Source organism: Momordica charantia (genome assembly GCF_013281855.1).
Source record: "Momordica charantia cultivar OHB3-1 chromosome 11 unlocalized genomic scaffold, Mcharantia_2.0 BLBB01000011.1, whole genome shotgun sequence".
Taxonomy (NCBI): Eukaryota; Viridiplantae; Streptophyta; class Magnoliopsida; order Cucurbitales; family Cucurbitaceae; genus Momordica; species Momordica charantia.
The window spans coordinates 2,696,240-2,720,575 of NW_028275159.1; the positions used below are offsets into that span (position 1 = coordinate 2,696,240).

Genomic DNA, 24,336 nt, shown 5'->3' on the forward strand with positions numbered 1-24,336 from the left:
TAGATTTAATATGCAAGATATCTATAGGTCTCAATTTACAAAGTTTACTCATATTAATTTAACTCGACCCGTTAAAGCATATATCTTGATTACGATTAAATGACAAAAACTTTTCAAATTTGCAAATTTCCACTTGTCTAATCCATTGGAAGCCAACCGTTTTTTCTTCTTCCAAACAGTAAATCACTCGTAAAGTAGACCATTATTGACAATTTTGAATTATTTTGAAATGCATCCAATAAAATAAATGAAAAAAAAGCAGTAAATTTCCCCAAACTCATTACAATTTACAAACACGCCACCAAGAATCAATCCTAAAAGTCAGCCAAGCACTACGAAACGCAAAGAAGAGGAAAATCCCAACGAAAAAAAACCACAATCTCATTCCTTCACCAATTCCGGGCCCAACAATTTTCCCTCATTCCCCATTCCCCAGTGTTGCCTTCTTCAAATTCCCCCTATGAAACCTCCCCTTTCCCTCTAGCTCGATTCATCAATCCCCCGAACCACATGGAAGATTACAGGTCATATGGAAATGGGTTCAGTGGAGACGCCAATACAGAGGGCAACTATGCCGCAAAGCCTCGGAACTCCTACGATTTGAGGTCGTATTCTGCTTCCTATGCACAAACCCAGATGGAAATCAAGGAATCGCAGTTCAAGAAAGCGAAAACCCCATCTGGGTCTGTCTCTAAATCATGGAGTTTCGCGGACCCTGAATTCCAGAGGAAGAAGAGGGTTGCTAACTATAAAATGTATTCTGTGGAAGGCAAGATGAAGGGTTCTTTCAGGAACAGTTTCAGATGGCTGAAGCGCAAATGCGAACAGGTCGTTTATGGCTGGTGGTGATTGGTTTCGGATTTGGCTAATCTTCTTCAAGTGCTTTCTTGTAAGTATGTGCAAAAAGTTTCTTCAGTTGTATTTACAAGAAACTCTGAAATCAATGGTATCATAGTTCTTGATGATGCTTTCTGTTTGAAGAAAGAGGAGGTTGAACAATTAGAATTTATTGGATTGGATTCTATGTATGGTTTTTTTTCCCCTTTTTTTGGTCAAGAATTGAATCTTCTTGGCGGCTGTAACTGTTGAAGTGTAGTAATGAAATGAATCTTCCATTTATATCTTTATCTACTTTTGCAATGTGTGGCTCTTTTGAAAATTTGAGATGCTGGGATTTCTTGTGGACAGAACAGAAGTGCCTTCATATCTATATCTATTGTAGCAGCCTGTTAACTGAGTTTTATAGCTTGGTGACTGGTTCACTGATTTGCATTTTAGATAAGATGCTTCTGTTTAGGATGTGAAGAGAAGGTTTTAAGAGTTTTGTTAAAAGTAAGGTCAATGTCTCAGTTATTTGGGTAGAATCCAAAACAATATTGTATATGAATATGGAGAGACTCGTTATCCTAATACTACGCATCTTGAATAAGAAATCTAAATCAGTTTCTCTCGTATCATTGTCATTGAAACATGAATGCTCGAGTTTGCTGCATTCTAGCATTCTTGAACCGATGAGCTGCAACACAGCATTATTTGAAGTTGCAGCAGATTGGCAGAGAGATCGGCCTTGCGGTTTATCAGTAACAGGTAGTATATCGTGTTCGCCGATGCAAATGAACCCCGAGCATCGGCATTTACCTAAACATGTAGCATTTTAGCCTTACATTTTGATTCAATTCATCTTTGGCATCTTGAGATTGTATGGTCACCGACTCACTGTGACTGAATCTATTCATTGGTAGTAGAAATCATTTGGGGCAGATTATTCTATTTTGGCTTGTAACTCTCTGGGCCTAGTGGTGCTGTTGTTCATCATACTGTTAACGAAGAGTATCAATATTCATGAATTTCATGTCAAAATTAATTGACAAGCAGAGAAGTAGGTCATGTATATATATATTATAAACCTTTGTAAGTCATTTTCTGTGAGATTTTCAACATGTCCTCTCAAGATCGTAGCTCTTTTGGCTTATCGATCTTGGTCGAATCTCATTTTTTGAATTGGATGCTCGTTTCAGTTTTTGAACTTTGATATATATTAATATTCATGAGGTTATATCTCAGAACAAATTGACAATGAAAAGAGTAGTCTACGTATATTATAAACTTTTGTGTCAAAGTATCATTTGCTGATAAGGAACGAAAATTCGGCCATTTTAGGGATTCAAGTTGGAAGATGATTGTGTTAAAGTTAGTATTGTTATATGTTTTAGAATAAGTATTTACAAACTCGCACTTCTAGAGAGAAGAACAATAATAGAAAATAGTTATTTAAACATGTTTTCGTATATTTTTTATTTTAAAACATAAAATTGTACTAAAACCAATTTCCAAAATAATTTTTTTCCATGGAGTGGTTGAATATTATTTTGGTTGGCATTTGGAGAATTTGTTTCAAAGTTGGTTGCTTGTTATCAAACCTAACCCCAATTCTTTCTTGCCACTAGTTGAGTCAGCCTCTACCGGCAGTTGAGCCTTGAGAGCATTATTTTGGGCTCAAATGGGCTTATTTATGGGCTGTTTTAGGCCCCATGTCCAATATGAAAGTGAAGCCCACTGCCATGTGCTCATCCTTTAGGAACGGAGAAAAAGGGATTATGAGAGAGCTTAGGACATCTTTACTTGAGGAGAGTGAAAACTAGAGATGAAAATTATTTTTCCTCATTTTTATTCTTATTGTTTACCAATTTTATTATAAGAATAAAAATAAGAATAACTCTCAATTTATGGTTGTATACGAAAAATTAATAATTATTATCATTAATTCATTTCTTCAGGAAACATCCATTTATAACCCTCTAAATATGGTACCACAATGACTTTCTCCTTTTTACTCTATGGTGTGTTTGATTAATTTAATATTGACTTTTTACAATATTGACGTTCAAACTTATTAAGACATATATCTCGACCAAGTTGAAAGTTCAAATCTTCATCTCCTATATATATATTGTTGAACTAAAAAAAGACTTTCATTCTCAAATTTACCCAACCCAATTATAAAAAAATTATTCCAATTCTACCAATAAAAAAAGGAAATTTGATTTCTCTCCACCCCATCAAGTATACGGCTTAAATCTTAGCGAGATAATGGTTGTCCACATGCATAGATGAGGTTGTGGAATTTTATATCTGTAAAAAGAAATATGGCCAAAAAGGAAAACTTTGATATATGTATATTAGAATATTACATTATTATCTATATACAATTAGATTCTATAAGCATGTCTCAATCACTAAACTATATTGGTTTAATATATTTTTATTCACCTTGTTTGGGGAAGAGAATACCCTGGACACGTGGAGGACCTCTATTGGTGCTCCAAGATGATTCATGAGTCATGCCCAGCTCGGACGGCCGAGATCATCACCACTAGCGTTGACAGATGCTAAGTATGAGGGCCGAGGTGAACCTGGCCGAGGTCCGACCTACAGGGAAGCTCGGTGGGGGCCAATGTGAGCTACTGTCAGCGGCGTGATTATCGGGTATAACCGTCGATCCCGAGATTACCGGGTGTAACCGACGGTCTCGAGATTACCGGGTGTAACCGTCGCGAGATTAGCAGGACTACCACCCATAAGTAGAGGACTTCACTCCACGATCAGGTACGATGATTTCTGACCTCGAACTAGACTGGGAATCCGACCTATACTGACTTGATCGTCGGAGTGCTCACCTTTTTGTGCAGGTCCGCCCAAGTATTCAGATCGGTCCGGAGGCCGAGTTCGAGCTGCAATCTGAAATACACTGTTGTGCATATCCTTGCATAAACACACCCTAAAAAAATTTCCAATAATACCATAGTATTTAACTCTCTTTATATCTTTCAAAAATAAAATAAATAATTAACTCTCTTTATATTAATGATAAGTTAGTTATTGGTTAAATTATGAATTTATAACATTTGAGCCTATTTTCAATTCTATTAATATGGTTTTAAAATTTTAATTTGACTACTAGGGCTTAGTTTCAATTTACTATACTTATGTTTTAAAAGTTCTAATTAATTTATTTTCCAATGGTTTAGTCAAATTTCACAAATGATTATCTTTGACACGTATTTTTTATTTACAGTGTGAGTCATGAGCTAGTATTTTTTTTATTTAGCTAACTAACATAGTTAGTTACATTAGGGTTCAAGACTAAGTAAAAAATAGGAAAAATGAGTAGGTTTTCGAATGACTAAAGAATAGTTTAATTGATGATTTATGTTGCGAGGATCAACCAAAAGACGAAATTGTATTGTAACTATAAACACTATAAAAACCAAGAGAGGCTCTTTGATAACCATTTCGTTTTTCGTTTGATTATGTTTTTCGCCTCTCTTCAAAACATATTTAAATTCTTAAAAATTTGGCCTATATTTTAAAATTTTTTATGAAAACTATATAACAAAACAAAAAAAACACATAAGTCATCACAACACTCCTAAGTTTAATTTTTAATACAGGAAATGAAAAATAAAATAGTTATTAAACATTAATGAAAATACTTGTAAACTATAGATACCAATTTAAACTTGCAATTTAACTTAATAAATGATCATTGATGATAAGTATAACATAAAAAAGAAATATATATAAAATTTATGAAGCCAGCCCGTTTGATGATACGATCAGCTATGCAGCCAATAAGTGGGCGAGAGAGCATGCAAAGGAATGCATGGTGGGCGCGGCGCGGCAGTGTCAGCGGCAGCGGCTGCCGCACCTGCCACCTCCATGGGCGCCCAGTTGCATGGCGTCAACTGTCAAAACAGGCCAGATTTTGCCTCCGCGCCGTTACTCACATCTTTGGCTTCTTCCCACCCTTTGTATTATATAATATGGAAAATATTTTGATTCGTTGATCACCCACCAATCTTAAAAAGACTAATTCACTGATCAGTGTCAATTTTTCAATGGTGATGAACATAAAAATATAATTATTAACTGTTTAACTTATAAAAGACTCCGGAATACATTCATTTTATATTAATATGTAGTAAAAAATTTATTTGTTCTCAAGAATTTGAAATCAATGTTTAAAAAAAATATAGTGACTAAAAAACACTGATTCAAACCCTTGGTAAATTTCAGCACCTAGATATTGTTCATATTATATTCTCTCTACTAAAAGACCTACACATCTCCAAAATACTCAAACTTCATCTTACTACTATCCCTCCTTAATCACCTACTTAAAAATTCTAAGTTATTCGATCTACTCTCTCTAATAATTAAGAGAGTATAGGTTCAAATCTCGTATAAATTCGTAAGAGGTGTCTATCTATCTCTATACATACCCTATATGATAATTCTTGGGACTTTCATTCAGGTGGTCCCAAAAGTTTTCAATAGGTATTTGAACTTTTGATGGGACTAAGAGCGTATACATATTCAACCAAATGACTAATCTTTTCCGTCCTCTTCTAGACGTGTTGATGTGAAAGATTGTTCGAATCCTAAATACGACGCAACCATGAGGGGATTTCAAAAACACATCTCATCTCATATCGTCTTCTAGAAAATGAAATTCGCATCTCTTTTTCCCTCTTTCTAATAGTCTAGCCTAGCTAGGCTAGAGTGTGAATTAACAAGAGAGAGAAGTTGGTTAAGTGAATTAAAGGAGAGGGAGAAGCACACCCCAACCACAGAATATGAAAAGTTTTGGACCACAAATAGAATGATTCTGCAGAAAGCAAGAGAGAACAACCCAACTCATGGCCTTCGTCATCATCAATATCATTTCATTGGTTAATGTGGTGGGGGTGGAGGCTCCCTCCAACCCAACCCAAAGCACAATCCTACTTTTTTTTTTCAAGGTTTAAATATTATTTTAATTAATTTTTATTCAATTTGGTTCGTATACGTTTAAAATGTCCATTTGGGTCCCTATACTTCCAAAAAAGTGACCATTTTGATATCTATTTGTCCACAATAGAAACCATATAATACAAATTTATGACTAAAATTTAGTGAATGAAGTATCATACTGAAGTTTGTATCAAAATGAATGAGATAAAGAAAAGAAAAAATTGAACCAAAAGTAGAAAGTAGAGGACCAGCGGAGTATTTAAAACCTTAATTTGGACTCTAAAAATGGCCCTTGTTTGGTCGCATCCCCCACGTTGTGCCCTCGCATGGGTTGTAGCCGAAAGTGCATGCGCTCAGTTCTCACAGGCAATATCAAAATCCCAATGCCAATGCAATTAGGGTTCCATAAAAGAAAATTTTTATAATTATAAAATTAAAAAGTCCCACAACCCTTCCACAACACAAGATGCCTTTCCCCTTTTGCCCTTTAATTAATTTGATTAATTACCTAATTAGCTACTCTAATATAATTAATTTGTTGACCCAAAGTGGGTATAATCTTTTTTGGAAGTTGGCTGTTGGGGAAGAATCATCATGTCCAAGCAAACCATATATTTCTCTCATTTCTTCCCACTATACCCCAAAAGGGAAACCCTACCATGAAAATTTGTCACTTTCCTATTTGGAAAAAATCCCTCCCTCTACTCTATATTCCATTAATTCTATTTTCCCTCTAAAACAAAAATCATCAAATTTTAGGAAAATAAACCCCTTCTTTGTTAGGGTATTACATCAAACACCGATGGATAATTCAAATCTACGATCTTTAAGAGGGTTTTGAGTTTGATTATTTGTATACATGGGGAATATAGTTGCATTGGTTAGGTATATTGTAAAGTAAAATAATAATAATGATAATAATGATAATGGTTGGGATCTAGAAAGAAAGCTATCTGATCAGTGATTACTAGAGCGAGACATTTTGGGTGAAACTAAAAGCAAAGTCGTGAGAACTATGTCCAAAGGTGTACTCAAGATACTTGAGTACTTGGGGTATAATCCGTTGTCCTTAACACAAGATGCAGACGGGGATCGGAGTATAATAATTAGGTTTTGTGGGGAGAAGGAATTGAAGATGCCTGTAAATTTATAATATAAAGTTATAAACCAATAATGTGGTGCAAAACATTAGGAAATATGTGTGTGTCATAATTATTATGGAAGTGAATTGATAAGGAAAAAGAGATTAAAAGAAAGAAAAGGGCATCTGAAGGTCGCAGTCGCATGGCATTAATTTGGTGCAAAATTAGTCAACTATTCTTTGCTTTATCAGATGATTGGATTAATAAATTATAAAGCATATATACTTTAAGCTGCTTTTTCCGCCGTTGCGTGGCCTTCTGTTCAAATCTTATTGGTTCATTCATTGCATCTTCCCCCTTTCAACCTTTTCTTTTTCTTAATTAAAGCTAAATCCCTCTCTTTTTCACTTAATTAATCTTCCATTTAATCTCAATTATTTCCGCATCAATCAAATTTTATATCTTCTAAAATAACTTTACCATCATTTTAAACCCATCAACCGCCGTAGTCTTACATTGGTTTGGTATATAAGTGAAGAACAACATCTCTATTATACTACGAAACTTTTTATTTATTATCATTTTTTTTTTTTGAGATCTCAAAGAAAGTCACGAAGATTTATAGTACTTAAAGTAGACAATATCATACGATTGTAGAAATATTGGAGGTTTGGGATGTCTGTAACAATAATTAATTGGTATATTTTGATAGTAATACATATTCACCGTCTTAGTGAATGTTAGTCAAGTACTTCTTCCTAATTAATTTTTGAAGGGTGGTTTTTGAAATCTTGAATTTTGCTTTTTTAATGTAATTAAAGCTTATAAAAGAAGGTTAAAATTAGTATTTTAATTGGCTAAAAGTACTTTTTAGGATATGGAGAAAAATACAGAGATATTATAATATAGTGTTATTGGGATACCCAACTTTTTTTTTTTCTCTTTTGGAGAGGGATACCCAACTTAACTGGCTAGGGTTTATCAGATTTTTGAAAATGTAGAACATCAACTAATTTGTTTGAGTATGCTAAAATTCCATAAGTTCTCTTTCTTACACGTTAAATTTCCTAATATTCTATTTTATTGAATATTGAAATTAAATGAACGAAATAAAAAAGATCAAAGTATATATTAATTAATGAGAGTGTGTCTTGGAAAACTTGTACATAAGTATATTTTGGATTGAAATATATTATTGCTTTCACTAGCTAGCTCAATTTCATCTTTAAAATAAGCTTTTCCAATTAAATCTCTACTAAAATATATAGTTGAATAATTGAATTAAAGAAGCGTGACATGACACACTCGATCAAATGACATTTTGAAAATCGTATAAACTTTCTCTTAATTTTTAAGTAATAGAGAGGTTGCGTAAGTTTCGACTTTCAAGTTGAGTCAATTAAGTTTTTAAGTTGAGCACGATCATTTCATGTAATATAAAATATTAGTTTTTATTTCTAAATCATGTCATGATTTTGGTATTCAATTTGGCAACATTGAGTAGGGACGGAATTGAACATATTTAAAACACTAAGGAATTAAATCTAAAAAAAAAAAGGAAGAAGAAGAAGCAAGCCATTGAGGAATAAATTGCTATAAATATTTTTTTAGTAACATCATTCAATTAAAAATACTACTCCTAAAATCTATCCCCAAACACATTCAAAATTGTTTCCTTTCAAAAACACTTGATATTAAGATAAAAGAGCAGCCAACATGAGCATAATTTAGCGGTAATTGACATGAACTCCTTCTCTCGAGATTGGAGGTTCAATCTCCCATGTCTTCAAATTGTTGTATTAAAAAATAATAATAATAATAAAAGAGCTAATATTAATGAAAATATGAGCTAAATAGGGTGAAGCTTCTTGGGTAATCATATAATAGTTTAATTAGAAAGCCAAATCACTTCATTTTTTTATCATAAGATCCCTTAACTCTATGTAATTAGTTATTTTATGAACGCATCATATATTGTCCCAAATATTACTTGTGCAAATTATACCTATCGTCAATCTGAGCGAGTGGTAAGGCATCTTTTCTTTTTTAAAAAAATATACCAACTATTTCATTAAAAAGTATGTGAGAAACATATACAATAAAGCGAAGGCCAAGTGAGAGTACTAAAAAAATGAAAAAGGAAGGCTCTAAGTGAGAGCACTTCGAAAAAGTGAAATGGAAGAGAGTTAACGAAAATACAAAAAGAAAGGCTAAGTGAAAACATTCCAGTTGAACGAAATGGTAGAGATATCGTAACTACTGCAAAAAATGTGGGACATAAAGGACCAATTTGACGCTATGATTTTAATTTTGATGTCCTCTCAAAGCGGTGTAAGGCACCTATTACCATTCTTTTAGATCTAGTGTGTTCCATCTCCATCCCATACTTATTATAAACTTATAAGACAACAAATATAGCCTTCAGGACTCATTTACAGTGACGAAACTTAGACGAAACTCTTTTCATCGTTGATAACCTTCAATGACGAAATTTGCTTTTGAACGACAAAATATATTTTCATCACGGAAAGCCCTTAATTTTGTAGTATTAAAAAAACATAATTTTCTAATTAAATACCCCGCGCAGAAAACCTAAATTCCTCTTTTCCTAAATACACCCAAGGAAGAGGGTCCCAAATTTTGATGTATAATTTTAGTAATCAATGGGGAAGTATGGTAACAAGGAAGAAATTGTGCTATATTTTCAAAATCTTCCAATCACAAAACTCAAAATACAAACTAAACTATTTTCAGCAACAACACAACAAATAGATTTTGCAGTGAATTCATCTAAATCAGTGCATCTAAAAACAAGAAAAACAAATCCTTGGTATAGGGAGAAAGCATGGGAGAGAGATCATGAGATTCACTGTAAAATGTAAGAGAGAGAATGGGATGGAGATTTAGAGTTACAAGAATAATGCATTGGTAACAGTAACAAAACAAACAAAAATATGGGACAGTACAGCAATAATCCTTGTTTAGATACAGACTCTTGAGATCGTTCAAGCCCAATCCTGGTCACAGTTTTGTGTTCGCAGTGTTGCTCAGCTCAAACAACAAACTTCGACCACATGGCATTGATTTCAAAAAAATCAAAAAATCCTTGTTTGGATACAGAAGAGAAGAGAGAAATCATAAAGAAAGATAAAATTTTGATACAACTCTCCCACTGTTTCTCCATACTTTTGCTGATATATCTCTGAAATTGGCATTATTAAAATAATACAGCCACATCCAATAGAAGATAAACACACATTTATTCCATACCCCATGCTGCAAAACCTCTCTTTTTTTTCCCCTTTTTTTTTGTTGTTGTTTCCCCTTTTTGAATTCTATATAAACCCCACAGTGCTTCTCCCTCTTCACACAACATCCCACATCCTCTCCCCCTCTACTTGTTCCAATTTGGTGGAACAGCTTTCTTTTGCGCTTTGGGGCCATTGGGGGGCTAATTCAATAACCCCTCAAAAAAAAAAGATGGGTTTTTTTCCTTTTTCTTTTTTCTTTTATGGGTTTGTAGAAAAATTAAATTTTTTTTATATGTTTGAAAAATTAGGGTATGGGAGGAGGTGACAGAAGAGAGTGAGCACATAAGGTACTTTCTTGCATGCTTAGGGTTCATGCTTGAAGCTTTCTGTGCTTACTCTCTATCTGTCACCCCATTTTTACCATCTCTCCCTCTATTTTTGTTTCTGCCTAAAGTTCTGATTTTTATTTACATAAGTTGTTAATTTTACTTAATTACTCTTATGGAGTTATTTTTAAAATTACCTTTGAAGAGGTTAGTTTGATATCTAAAAATTGCTCAGCAAGGGTTGCTTAGTCAGGTGGGAAATACGTTGAGGTAAATCAGAAAAGTTTGGGTACGAGGAGTCGTTAGACACCATTTCAGGATCTCGATCATTGTTTGGAAAAAACCCGCAACCCCTTGAGGTTATACTACTTTTTTTCCTTTGTTTGAGAGGTATATTATTTCTCGATTATCATAACCCTCTTCATCATGTTAATAATTTATTTCATATATTATTGTTAATTAGAGTTAGAATTAGAATTTTTTTTGGTTAATTACATGAGATCTAGTAACTTCAACTTTACAGATTTTTGCCCTAGCTAGGCACGTGGAAGAGAAGCTGAGCTGAGCTCTCACAGGTCTGAAAGATCCCATCTTTGTTTTTTTTTTTTTCTTTGTGGAAATTATCAAAATCCATCCGAGGATTTATCAATCACGTGGGTTTGTGTTTTGCAGCTGATTTTTGATGATATTAATGAAAATTTTCTGCATTTGCTTTTCTTTGATTTGTTCCATTATTTTTTTTTTCTATGGTTAATAACTTGGTTCTTATGTAAGCGTATTGGATGTAATAAAAGCACTTTAATTTCCTTCCCCCACCTCTCACAGAGCTAACTTTAAAGGACAAAGTGAACAATTTTTTAATTTGTACTATTGTTAATTAATTATTAATGGCCTAATGTGTTTGGGGTTCAAGCTGAATTATTCTAAACCGAAACGACCCGAATTGAATCGATGGATCGATCTGTGAACCGTAACTGAGAATCTCAATTCTTCGAGTTCAATCTCTGACGATGTCAATGTTTCTAAGCAGAAATATAAATGAAATGTTCCAAAATACCTGAATAAGATGGAATTTATAGTAAATAATGCTCTTAAATCTGTTCAATTAGAGAGTAAAAAAGTTGATATATATTGTTATTACAGCACTTATTCAAGAAATATTATATCCAATGCAGTGGAAACAAAAACCTGAAGTTAAAATTTGTATTGGGTTTTACATACAGCTTAAGTTCATCAACAAAATTAATTTCTTTTTCACATTTTTACTGTCATCTGCAACTTTAATATATAGTTAACAAATATAATGGTTTTTCAAAGGAAGTGATACTTGAAAATTTAGAGTTTTTTCTTTCTTTTTATAATAGATTATCTGGTTTAATTTACATATAAAAGAAGTTGCTTATTTCTCTTCACATGTAAGTATGCATTTAAATCTTATTGTTCTTTTATTATTATTAATTATTATTATGTTATTGACCCTAGAAACTTCTTCTCCAAGAGTTAAAATTTTCGCCATACAAAAATGTTTTTAATATTAAATATTTGAACTTTGTTTCAAAAAGTTGAATAATGAAATGGAAGAGAAAATAAACGAAGCCATTATTTTGAAAGAGATTCATATGTTTGATAGAGAAAGCTTAAGAAAGATACAAAAAAAGAACCCATAAGCTTCCAGAGAAAACTTGATCGGAAAAAGTATGGACTGATGCAAATAATTGATGTTTGATCCAATCTGATTTAGATTTTTGGTTCCATAAAAATATTGTTCTTCTTTGTTCTCTTCCTTTCTATAAATTTAATTTAATTTTCTCCATACAGTTTTTATTTTTTTCCAACAACATCCATGGATTAATTTTCTTTTCAGATACGATTGTCTTCTAAATTCTGAATGAAATGTTGTTTTAAGTTCAAAAATACCGATTTGCAATATGGTCATATCATTGCTCCTTTTTCCCCTTTTAGAAAAAAAAAAAAACCCTACCTTTGGTTTGGGTTATTTCTAATGAACAGTGGTAAAAAATAACTCATTCAAGGTGAACTAATTACGGGTTTCTTAATTGGATTTGTGATAATAATCTAATTCCATCCTAGCTTAATTAATAAGATAAGATGCCTAATATTGGTCAACATGAACTGGTTAAATATATATATCATCGACTCAAAAGGGGAATGTTAAATTTTCATTCTCAAAGATTGAGCTCAAAAAATAAAAATAAAAAAAATCTATAACTAAATATTTTAGAGATTGAACATCGAATCTTACACACAGTTAGAAAAAAAAAAAAAAAGAAGAAGGAAGGAAATGGTGAGATAAGAAACTCTAAGAAATTATGTTCTAATAAGGAAATGGAAATTCTTTTTTTTTTACCCATGTAATTTAGTTTTGGATGGAGTGCATAAAACTTTAAAGATTTTACTCCATTAAATGAAACCCTAATTTCAATAATTGATTAAACAAATGCAGAGTATTTTTCGTCTGATTTTGCAACTGTTTTAGTAAATGTGGATGCTAGCTTTGTCTTGGTCGGATTTGCCACATTTTGACCTAATCTGAGGAAAGTTGATTTCACCGTCATTTAATGTTGATTTTAAGATTAAAATTAACCAACTTTAGTTATGTGCAAAAGCATTCACTGTCCTGGTAAATTTGACAGTTTTCAGTTTTCACCGTACTGGTAAATTTCATTGATCAAATTAACCTGGGATGTAGAATCATCGTCTAGTACAGATACAATATCCACTGTTCGGAAAATAAAATATCGAAATCTTGCATATTTGATTGATGAAAATATGATGATCACTTATCTAGAAGGAAGTACATGATATTCAAAGCAGTACTGGGGATGTCCCAATCTCTATCAGCGAACCAAGAACTCACAATGCTTTGGGATGACTTGGATGAGACTCCTGCGGTCCAAGAATCAGCCAGCCTAAAACCGAATTGATACGCAGATGAAACTATTGTTGGTTCGTCAACCCGACGCAAGACATGGCAAAGAATCAATGCAGACTCTGAATCTGAATCCTTACTAGAGGCGATCAGCTCTTTTGCAGTACTAAACAGTGGCAAGATAGCTTCAGGAACGTACGTGACATCGGTGCCGACGATGACATCAAAACCTCCAGGGCTGATTTTCTTGATAGCTTCAATATGGATGCTATTTCCCCACTCCAGTATCTCTGTGTTTATAACTTTGGCGAGGAAACGTTGGTCGAGATTTGAAGTTACATTTTGAGCTAATAGGTTGAGAGCTTTCGGGTCTCCATCGGTGGCAACTACACGATCAGCAGATCGAACAGCAACCATAGAACAGATGCCCCCACAGCCACACCCCAGCTCTAACACCCTCTTCCCAGCATATATAGCTGGATTTTCTGCCAGGACAGAAGCCATCAAACGAGCAGACTCCCACAGCATCAAACCAGTCGATTTGCACGTATGTTGGAACTCTCTTGAGAGAACTTTGATTTTGAAATTCCATCCTCTAACATCCACCTCAACAATCTGGAAAAAGAAAATCAAATTATTTTATACAGCTCGAATTTAGAATTAGGGGGACCAAACAAAGCGAGAAAAATACTTTGGATTATCAAGCCTTGTTTGGTATTTGTACGGGCATGCATATAACAAAAAAGATAAATAGTTTTTTTTATCAGAGAGATTTGGGGGCAGGGCAATCTTAAAATTTACACCCTTAGAATAATATAAAATTTTTTATATTCTTAGAATCTTAGGAAATTGAAATTTTTGCTCTCACATTATTATGTACTGGTATAAAATCAAAGTGTAGCATTTAACTCTATTAGTATATGAATGCAACCATTTAAAGTACATAAACACACCTCATTATCCTCAGAAGGTGAAATTCCAAACATATCTATTGCAACACCCTCAGAGAAGTCAACTTCAAACTCGTTGACAGGCCCCTCTGAATGGTTCTCCTTGGGCCTTGGCTCGATTTCAACTTGACCGAGAAAGCCTTCCCTAAGTCCAGCTTCGAGAGTTGCAAACTCTGAAAGGCTGAATACAGCTTGGACCCATCGCCTTAAATCACAAACAGCAACAGTTGCAATAAAAAAATAATAAAATATTCCTTGCCCTAAAAACTAAATTTGTAGCATAAAAGGCAAATAATCAAGTAACCGAGTTTTCAGGTCTAATAAATTGAAAATCAAACGTCACATCCAGCATTCCTTTGCGTAGGACATCACATATGCAACCAAATTATAGACAACAAGGGTGGTTATGACAATGGTTTGTCACGGTATTGAGTTTGAATATTCAATATCGCAATTCTAAGAGGTAGGCCAAATGGCCCAAGATCTCAACTGAGATCTAAAAAGTAGTGGATTTGAACCTCCCCAGGGGCTGGACCACCAAACCTGAGCAAACCACATGCAATGGGAGGGGGGATTATGCATCCACATGCTTTAAAGAGATTTCAATTACAAATTTCCAGACGGAGGGAAGAAAGCAAATTGCTTTATTGGATTTACTTCCAATCACAAAAACAAAATAACTGATAAGCTTATAAAGTTTAAGTGTCACGCCACTCTTTAAACTAATTTGAAACTTGAATAACAAGCACATCCCGCAAGAATCTAAGTTTCCAGAAATCACTAGTATTACCAAGCAAAACAGGCCCATCACCTTATGCAGGGTGGGGGCAATGACCTGTTTACAGCACTTTGAACCTGGTAATTCGAATCCACTTAAATGACTATTTGACAATTAAAAACAATTATAATGACCTAAACTGTGCACAATGAGTCATTGTAATTTTAGCCATGTTGTGAATAAGCCCTTATCAATATGAGGAAACCAAGCAATAAATTAATTAATTTGTTCATGAAAAAAGAGAGTATATGTTTACCTATTCATAATCAAATCCCTCGATCGGTTCTCAACTTGTTTGCAGCACACGTCAAGTTCTTTTACATCAAATCCATTTTCTTTAAATGTACTTGTAAGAAACTCATTAGAGAAGTAGAAAGCACGCTGACCAAAGTATAGCCATATAGATTAAAGAGTGACTAAATAGAAGAGATATTATTGTAAGCATGAAAAGATTGTAACTTACAGTCCCATCTCCTCGAACATAAAAGTTCTCACTAATCTTTTGATCTTTGCAATCAAATCTTTCCTGTTAATGGAACACCAAGAGAAAGGGCATTTGCATTATAAGTACTTATGAATCGTAAGGATAAGGAAGATAAGAATTCTATATATAGACCAACAGAAAGAAAGGGAAATGAGAGATTTTTTTTCTAGTTAAAATTTTAAACTAATATTATAAATAAATAAATAAAATGGGTAATGAAAACATAAGAAAGGGTGCTCTGACTTCCAACATGGAAATTGTCGAATTATCTAATAATTAAAACATATTATCATACTATCATTTGATCTTTGAGCAGTTTGATCTAAAAGGAAAAGATCCTTCATATATCACATAATGAGATATGGAAATTGGCATGAAACAATTCAAGCAACTTCAGAAACATGCAGAGGTGCAACTGGAAACAACCATTCAGGATTTGAAAATCATATGAATGAAAGGACAATAGCAAACTCGAGAGATTAAAGAAACATAATGTAGAAACCTGAGCAAGGTCTCCAGTCGCATAGTCACGAAAAAGAACATTTCCAGTTGGCTAAAAAGAGAAAGAGATAATTAGCTTACATTGGATTATCAGCCGTTCTTAACAAAGACACGTGAAAAAATAGAATCTTAATGAGCACCAAATTAGTTCTTACTTTCAAAACTTTTTTTACATTTTGCAACACCTGGGACATCTTCTCTGGGGAAACTGCAGACAAAACAAAAATCTGCTTAATCAGTTAGCTAACTTGAAAAAATCTTAAAAGTGAGACTAAAGCGAAAAATTAAATGACTCACAAAATGATCCAACATTAATAATTTATCAAGATACTTGAGCAAGTTAAATAACAAGAATATGTTAAATATAGAGAGTGCAAGTCTGTAATTTTCAGTAAAATACCATCATTACTACATCAATCGATGATGGAGAAACATGGTTGCTCAAATTGTCAGCAGTAAGATCACAAACAAATGCAGCAATGCGGCTCTCATTGAAGTCTTTATGTGTCTGCATAAGCAAACCAATCCATTCTGGCAACTTAAGCCACACTTATCAATACTAAATTCCAAAAGCTAATGCAACACTTGTAAGAATATGAAGGTGGTAAAACAGGAGCATGATGAAAAGGCTAAAATTATTAAGCAAAAATTTCTATCACAAAATCAGATATAAATGCCACCAAACCTTGACTAAATTCACTGCTCGTGGTGAGAAATCACATGCATGAATGAAAACATTTGGGTATGTAGCAATCAAGGGAAAAACTGTATTTCCTGCTCCACAGCCGATCTGAACAGGAAAAGTAAGTAGTCAGAGAAATTGAAAGAGTGAAGCAGTTGCTGAAACAACATCTAAAAAGGGTGTTTATAGAAACGGGATATACTAATAATCTTTGTGATCCTTATCTAACCCATCACTATATCTCAATTTCCTCGTTTCAATGAAGATAAAACAAAAAATATATATATTATGTGCAATTAATGGTTCTGCCCATCATTGAAAGATCAGCAGGAGGTGATTAGAGGAAATCTATTACAGTAAATGAAAGCCTAACGGATGGAAGAACTTATTGTGAATGACTCAAGCACTAGCTAGCACCTAAAGAAAGAATAATGAGTGTACTTTTCATTATAAAACAAGAAAAAATAGGCAACATCGAACTGAATGAGAAGAATTGACCATTTTACCTCTAAAACAACTTTTCTTTCTTCTCCCTGAGGATCCAAAAATAGCAAAACATTACGCTTGAGATCATGATGCTTCCATTAAACAAGAAACAAATGCTACAACTAAACCTCACGGTATTTTGAACTCACAGAAAAGTATTGACCCCATTCTTTGTCCAGGTAGTGTCGGTCCTTGAAAAACTAAAAAATGAAAATGGAAACAAATACCATGTTATAGCTATGCTTATACATGGCACAAGAACAAAATTGTAGATTATGAATCAATTTCAAAATTTTCTGAAGGTGAGGGAACAACATCAACTTTATACACAATGAAAAACAAAATTAGCCAATAGTTGGGTGATGAACGTTTCAAAACTCAACCCAAACAAGTATTACAGGTACCACAAATCAACGTCTAAATATATACGGTTGCTGCTTTTCCACAGTAGTAGAGGCATTAGAGTTCAAAACTAGTGTTGGTAGTTGAGTAGTTGAGCAACAATTTCCAGAGCAAGTGCAACTTACCCGGTCTTGATGCTTTTTGTAAAAGATATCCCAGTACTTCTTAGCATCTTTTTCATACTTTTCTGCGAAAATGAGAGAGAGTTAAGGTAATATGTGTGAGAATCTCGTTCAAGAGTATGAACTCGAGTATCGCGTGATGTTGGAGTACAGACGCTTGAGAGAAAGAGAAACCTCTCCAGAAAGAAGAAACTCCAGTATTAGAGGTAGAGTATATCTGAATCTTCTGAGTTCCTGATTGTTGCTCCACAGAGTGTTGTACATTTGAAGCCATATTCTCCCACAGAACTACAAGAAGAAAAACTAAAATCAGAAGAGCAACTTTAATAACGTTTTCATCATCATACATAAAGAAAAGAATCTCAAAGCAAATTCCACTCAGAATAACTTCCATGGAGCATTGAGCTACCTCTTCCAATTACAACTAAACGAGCATCAATTTGAATATTCCAAACGGAAAGCAGTGAAGGATATTCCAGAAAGAACCAAACAAACAAAGATGGGAATCAATCAAAGTTGTGAACAATAATGATTCGTCCGATGAAGTACAGCTTCGTATAGAATCAACCATAAGCCGAATATTAATGGGAATGTGTACCTGTTGAACTTCAGATCGAAGAACTGCCCGTTTAAGGAACAACGTCTTTGCCGCCAATACGCTGCACGGAGAGATACGGAGCGAAACCAGGGTTTCTGCAGAGGGTTTTGAACTAAACGCACCGTTTTGGGGGCCATTAGTAACTTGTAACCGACGGTTAACCGTCCCTGGGCAACGCAAAGCAGGAACGATTAGGAAGCATCAAAACGCACCGTACTGCGTGCCGTTGGTTACTGTCGCGCTATATTCATTTAGATCAAAAGATTTACATTTTGTTATTTCCAAAATTTTCATTCAATTTTGAAAATATTTCCTTAAAAATGATAAACGAAAAATATCAATAATTAATCCTTCCCAAACAAACACTTAAAAGGCATAGTTTTAAAAAGATAGAAATAATAAATAAAAAGTGAGTTACCAAACATGGCATAAATGTTGTACAAGTAAAAAAAAAATACCATAGAAAGGGAGAGAGAAAATAGATATTTTTCTTGGCTACACCAGCCAGTAACTAAGCAGGGTTAATGGTCACAAATTAATAATTATGCAAGTAAAGTTATGATGTATAATCATACAGCAATTTTGGGTAGATTTTGACTACCAAATCTCTTTTTGAGAAAATATTACATTAAAAATAAAAGAGAGGAAATTGAAACGTAGACAAAGGCAGATTGTTGAAAATAAAAAAAAGGAATCGGTGATGCCAAAAAAACTAAAAGTACTTACAAGTTACAGCCAAATAAAGCTATTCTAAGCTGATTCATGACATCAAATTATGTAAGATCTTATTATCTGCTTCTCTCCTTTTCGGAACTAAAATATTTTCATTGGTGAACTCTCCCTGCTTCCTCTATCGTACACTGAATGTAACTTCTGCTGAACATTTGATCCGCCTCAATCACTCATTCTAGATAATAATTACAAACAAAGGTTTAAAAGAATAGACCCCCAAAAAAAAGAGAGAAAAAATGGAGGGCTACAAAATCCAGTATAGGTTGTTGAGTTTAATTGCTCTGCGCTTCACCTTCTTCACTATGTTTTTCATTACTGTGCAAAGGGGAACTTTTCTGGTCCTGGTCCTTGTCTTCAGCATCTGGTGTAGCTCCGTTTTCCAGCGCAGGCATATCGCCATTTTCGGTTACGTTTTTCTCTTTGGCATTACTACTGACTGCTTTTGGGAGTTCTCTTGAGGAAGAGACGGTCAGCAGGCGACCAATGCCGTCGTATAAATTCTTTGCGTCTAAGATAAGCATGGCCCCGCCGGGATAACAGCGGCCGAAACAAGTGGCACAATGTGGATAAGCAACCTGCAGAAGGATGGTGCAAAATTAGATTAGGATTGTTTTAGAAGAGAAACTACGTGGATGGAATTGGCAAACAGTGCAACCAAGACAGCACACCTCTATAAATGCCCGGCAAAGCTGGAGGAACAGTCCGGATTCGTTGTCTTTAAGCATGCGAGTTGTGTTGTACCTCAATAAAGAGTCAGAAACAGCCTGCAATCCTTTTATTAATTCCTGAGCTATCACATTTTTCAAACTCAAAGGGGCACAATGGCGAAGTTCGTTCATAGCTGCCGATACACCTAATACCACCAAAAGGATATGTCACTAATAGACCGATCATATTGCAACAAAATCATCTTCTTATACAAGTTTCTTTCTTTGAGCTCAACTATGGCCTAGTAATTTGGGTATCAAACTATGTAGTAAACTATTAGTATCCCAAGGAAAAACAATAAGAAGTATGCAAGCCACATCTAAATTCTTTTATCATCATGCAGCTAAAATACTAACATGGATCAGGTTGCAAAAGCGGTGAAAAGTCGCCCTGTTTCAGATTTTATATTCTTTTATGTTCAATATGACTGCTTCCTGACAAGTTCTCTGGGAGGAAAAAATTGAAAAACCATTTCCTAATATGAAGCAAATATCTGACATACCGTTCACAAAAACAGCAAGAGGTGGATGCTCCATCAAATAAGAAGGTGGAGTCACGTCTTCCTGACTTTCCTCACCAAGAGTACTAGCCGGAAAGCCAACAGCTGGTAGCGGGACCCAACGATGGGAATCTAGAACTAACTGCAAAGGTAATAAACATGGTCAATTAGTCATGACAGTGATATTGGATTGCTGCGCAGCAACATCATCAGCCTTTCTTGGAAAAATTAAATTGGGAGATTTCAGTCTTGCATGGAAAAGCCATGCTTCAGATGTTCTTTTACCTGAAAATTATCAACTGCCGTACCCATATTTTTTGAAAATAAATTGAGAACTGCCCTGTAGAGTCAGTTAAGCCAAATTATTATAAAGAAGTAATTTTATTGACATTGAGTAAGAAAAAACATAAACCAAATATAAAAGAACTGCCTTACTCTTCAAAAAGTGGAGGAAGCAAACCACGAAAATCCATTCCAACCCAGCCAAGCCCCATAGCACAGTACTGCAAATGACACAATGAGAAATTAAAAATAAGCAGCTGGGATTCCAAGTCACTTTTGTTTGAGCCACAATATATCAAAGTTCAACATGTTGAGGACATTTTGACTTCAGTTAAGTTAAACGCTTCACTTTAAGGATCTAAATCTTATGAACTTCAGGATGTTCCCGATTTTTTTATCCTTCATTCCTTGTGGTACACTTACAGTTTTGGACTTTTGGTATGGGTTTTGGTGTTATGTTTTGGTTTCGTTCCATTTTTCTTTTCATCCCCACACAATGCAAGTACTTCCATGCTTCTAAATGAAATTGGCACCCATTGTGTGTACATATTGTTATTTCTATTGGTCTAAATGGCCACGTTAGCAGTTCAATGCATGCATCACACACAAACACAAACAAACAAGTAAAACCTGCATTAAAAGGGCAGTGAAGGGTAAATTTAGAAGTGAGGCTTTTGGCTAAATGAGTTCATATAGAAGGACATTTTTCAAAATTAAAGCAAACATTATAAAATTCATCAAATTTGATTACTTTGAATCTTTAGGACCATTATTTTGTGGTAACTTTGAAATTAGGCTTTGGAGTACATGCACAGAGGAAAACTTTGAATCTCACTCTGTTCAAAGATTCCCAGAACCAGAAGTCGATAAAAAAGTACAACTCCGTAAATCAATCAAATATTGGTCAAAGGGGACTCATCTTACCATGCACTGTTCCAATATATTTGATAGAGATCCACCTTCTGTTATCTTTGGGAGCATTATTTTGAGCGTTTTTAGATGAGAAGTAATCTGATGCATGGACCAACTAAATAGAAGCCCACTGTCATAGTTTTCTTCATTTCCTGACGTATCGTCAGCAAAGATTGCTCGATATTGGTTAACAACATCAAAAAGATGCGTCCTATGGCAATTGATCATTCCTTTCAAATACTCATAAGCATTTCTCTGGTCAAGATCTTCGAGAATTCCGGTAAGCCAAGCTTCTCGGCATCTTAAAAACTGAAAGTAGGTAAATGCAGTCCCATATAATTAATACAGCAAACTTCTTACAAATTTTCAAGACGGGAACACATAAAGCTTGATGCAGATTTGAAACAAATGATAGACTTTTACCTGTAAACGCATTTCATACTCACTAAACACTCCAATTCGACGTAAATATCCAATGATGCGGAGACATTCAGGTAACTGCAGTTTTATTTATAAAAAAATTACTATATTTTATATCAAGATTTTTATTACATGTGTTAGCATAATCATATTTCATGCAGGATACCTGAATATTTGAGCGAAGTTTCTGGAGAAGCTGAGAAAGAAGAGATTGGGTGGTCCGCCTGACTTCTGCCACCAGTGCTTGAATAACTGGTATTCTACGGGAAAAAACAGAGTCTCATCAAGATGCCTGTTACAAAGTTAGCTTCCAAAACAAAATATTACTTCGTGTGAAGGGTAACAGGAGAAAAATTTACTTAGGGTGCATGGTTGAAAGTTTTGCAACAAATGCTTCCAAGTCAAGAGCTTCATCGTAATTTCCATTTCTTACACACCTGCAGAGGGGATGGAATCCCAAAAAACCTCTTTCAGAATCTTCTAAAAATATAGCACTGGAATAATATGAAACTTAATTCACATTCATGCAATCAATGATTCTCAACCCCAGCCCATGCTTCAAATTTATATTACATGCTCTTCATTACAATTTACAATTATTATGGTATTTCATGTATAGAACAACTAACTAAAGAAAATTATAACGGAACTGGAAGCACACTAATCCATGCTAGTGGATGTCTTGACCCAAGCCCCCGTGTAGAGTAAAACTTGCCTGATCAAAATCAGCTCCATAAAGTTTATATAGTGAGTATGTATTAAGCTAAAATAGACTTGTAATGTAAAACAGAATATACCAGCTCCATTACAACTTAGTACAAAGTAAAAGAAAAGCCACATGCCAGCAATAGCTCAAAAAACATATTCTTATGAAGGTATATCGTATAAGTTAGTTGTCGGCAAAGGGAAGTGCTGCAACATATTTTCCGCTTACACTGTAACATAAACAAAAATATATGCTGATTGCAGCTTACACTGTAACATATTTTCTCGACCAAACCAGTTCAATAATCGTATATTCAATAAAACAGAACAAATGCATCAAATTAATCTGATCACATATTTGGTTAACAAAATGTAAAATTTCTAATGCATAGATCAAACGATCAAAAATACATACGTGTCCATAAGCTGAGGAATTTCAAGTAAATCAAGCAGAGTACTGTGATGTGTTAGCAATATCTGGTTCATCTTCCTCGTCTCTAGAATCTGTTCCGCAGATTCAATAAACTCTGTGCAACCCGATGTCAAATTTGGAATCTCAGATATCTATAACAGAGGAAATTAATACCTCAATATCAAATATCGTCAAACCATGTAAATTTAAGAACAGTATGATCCGTTGGTTTCACTACCTCATCTTAATAGTCATCCTCCTACCACTAATGATAATGATAATGAATTAGGGAACAACATAATCATAGTAATGACAAGACAATGATGATAATATCAACAATAATTATTATAAAACAACCATGAGAAAAGGAACATCAGAGAGTTGATCTTTTAACATTTTTAAAAAAATGGACGTGAGGGAATCCGCTTTGTATATTGTCTACCAAATCATTTGATTCTCATACAAATTCCAATGCAAAAATTGATTAATTTCCACACTATCAATAGTCATATGGCAATAACCATCTGAACATTTATCGGCATACAGTTCACTTTTCCCTTCCATTAAGATCTCGTATTACGAACATAAACGAGAGAACGGCAGGAGGACTTCAGAATTACCAGAGATTCAAGATGCTTATCAATGGAAGATACTTCCTCTCGAATTGCAAGCAACGCATCGGCAGCAGCAATGAAAGCTCGGTAGTTTCCCACTGCCACCTCCTGTATTTGCCTCCGAATTCGCTCCGCATCCACCTGAAGAAGCTCTGGTTCCTATACAGAACGACACATGTCACTAATTACAGAGTAGATACTGTTGTACTTCGCTGAAAGTCTAAACACATTCGATCGAATAACTAGAAGAAAATCGAGACATTGTTATCTCTGAGCTATATAGCAGCATTCAACCACACCATTTCCTAGTTCATCACACAACAGGCGAGAGAGATTTACAAATTACCTTGTTTAGACGATCGAGGGTGAAAGAAAGGAGCTCCGACACGTATGGCTGCTGCGCGGCGGAGGCAAGGGGAAGGATAGTCGGAGCCGTCGACGATGCCAGCTCCTCTGCATTATCGGTCTCCATTTTCCGGACCTCCGTATCGACTGGTACGACAGCCCGGATCTAGAAATTGGTGGCCGGAGAATTACGTAGACTCGCAGATCTACCGGAGAGCCGATGAGCTTCGTCCCCGCGAGTTAACGAAGCCGGTTATCGTTTTACCATTTGGATCTGAAATGACTTCAGTTTTTTGCACGACTGAGAGAGGCACACTTTTCCCACAATTTTCTTTCTTATTTGAGGGGTATTGTTGTCTATA

The 24,336-nt window shown here is 34.5% G+C and overlaps 3 protein-coding genes and 1 long non-coding RNA gene across 4 annotated transcripts; 2 read left to right on the plus strand and 2 right to left on the minus strand.

Moving 5' to 3' along the window:
* The first annotated feature begins 312 nt into the window (after window positions 1–312).
* Window positions 313–1,127, plus strand: LOC111008293 (uncharacterized). The gene has a single exon (XM_022280946.2). It carries the CDS (start codon window positions 511–513, stop codon window positions 847–849), a length of 339 nt encoding a protein of 112 aa, XP_022136638.1. The 5' UTR covers window positions 313–510; the 3' UTR covers window positions 850–1,127.
* A 9,123-nt stretch (window positions 1,128–10,250) lies between these two features.
* Window positions 10,251–11,262, plus strand: LOC111010090 (uncharacterized). The gene is made up of 2 exons (XR_002601321.2): window positions 10,251–10,842; window positions 10,976–11,262. It is a non-coding gene; the product is annotated as an uncharacterized LOC111010090 (long non-coding RNA).
* A 1,836-nt stretch (window positions 11,263–13,098) lies between these two features.
* On the minus strand, window positions 13,099–19,109 carry LOC111012843 (S-adenosyl-L-methionine-dependent methyltransferases superfamily protein). The gene is made up of 14 exons (XM_088119666.1): window positions 19,079–19,109; window positions 18,346–18,512; window positions 17,903–18,035; window positions 17,751–17,812; window positions 17,373–17,423; window positions 17,244–17,270; window positions 16,741–16,845; window positions 16,456–16,563; window positions 16,211–16,282; window positions 16,057–16,107; window positions 15,534–15,596; window positions 15,327–15,451; window positions 14,296–14,497; window positions 13,099–13,957 (listed from the first exon to the last, which is right to left on the minus strand). The coding sequence occupies exons 1-14, from the start codon at window positions 19,107–19,109 to the stop codon at window positions 13,250–13,252; spliced, it is 1,905 nt and encodes a 634-aa protein (XP_087975792.1). The 3' UTR covers window positions 13,099–13,249.
* On the minus strand, window positions 19,109–24,289 carry LOC111010812 (conserved oligomeric Golgi complex component-related / COG complex component-like protein). Its single transcript, XM_022284379.2, has 12 exons — window positions 23,976–24,289; window positions 23,636–23,788; window positions 23,019–23,167; window positions 22,258–22,335; window positions 22,065–22,158; window positions 21,902–21,976; window positions 21,491–21,787; window positions 20,720–20,787; window positions 20,570–20,624; window positions 20,288–20,426; window positions 19,746–19,930; window positions 19,109–19,652 (listed from the first exon to the last, which is right to left on the minus strand). The coding sequence occupies exons 1-12, from the start codon at window positions 24,099–24,101 to the stop codon at window positions 19,350–19,352; spliced, it is 1,722 nt and encodes a 573-aa protein (XP_022140071.1). The 5' UTR covers window positions 24,102–24,289; the 3' UTR covers window positions 19,109–19,349.
* Between the last annotated feature and the right edge of the window lie 47 nt (window positions 24,290–24,336).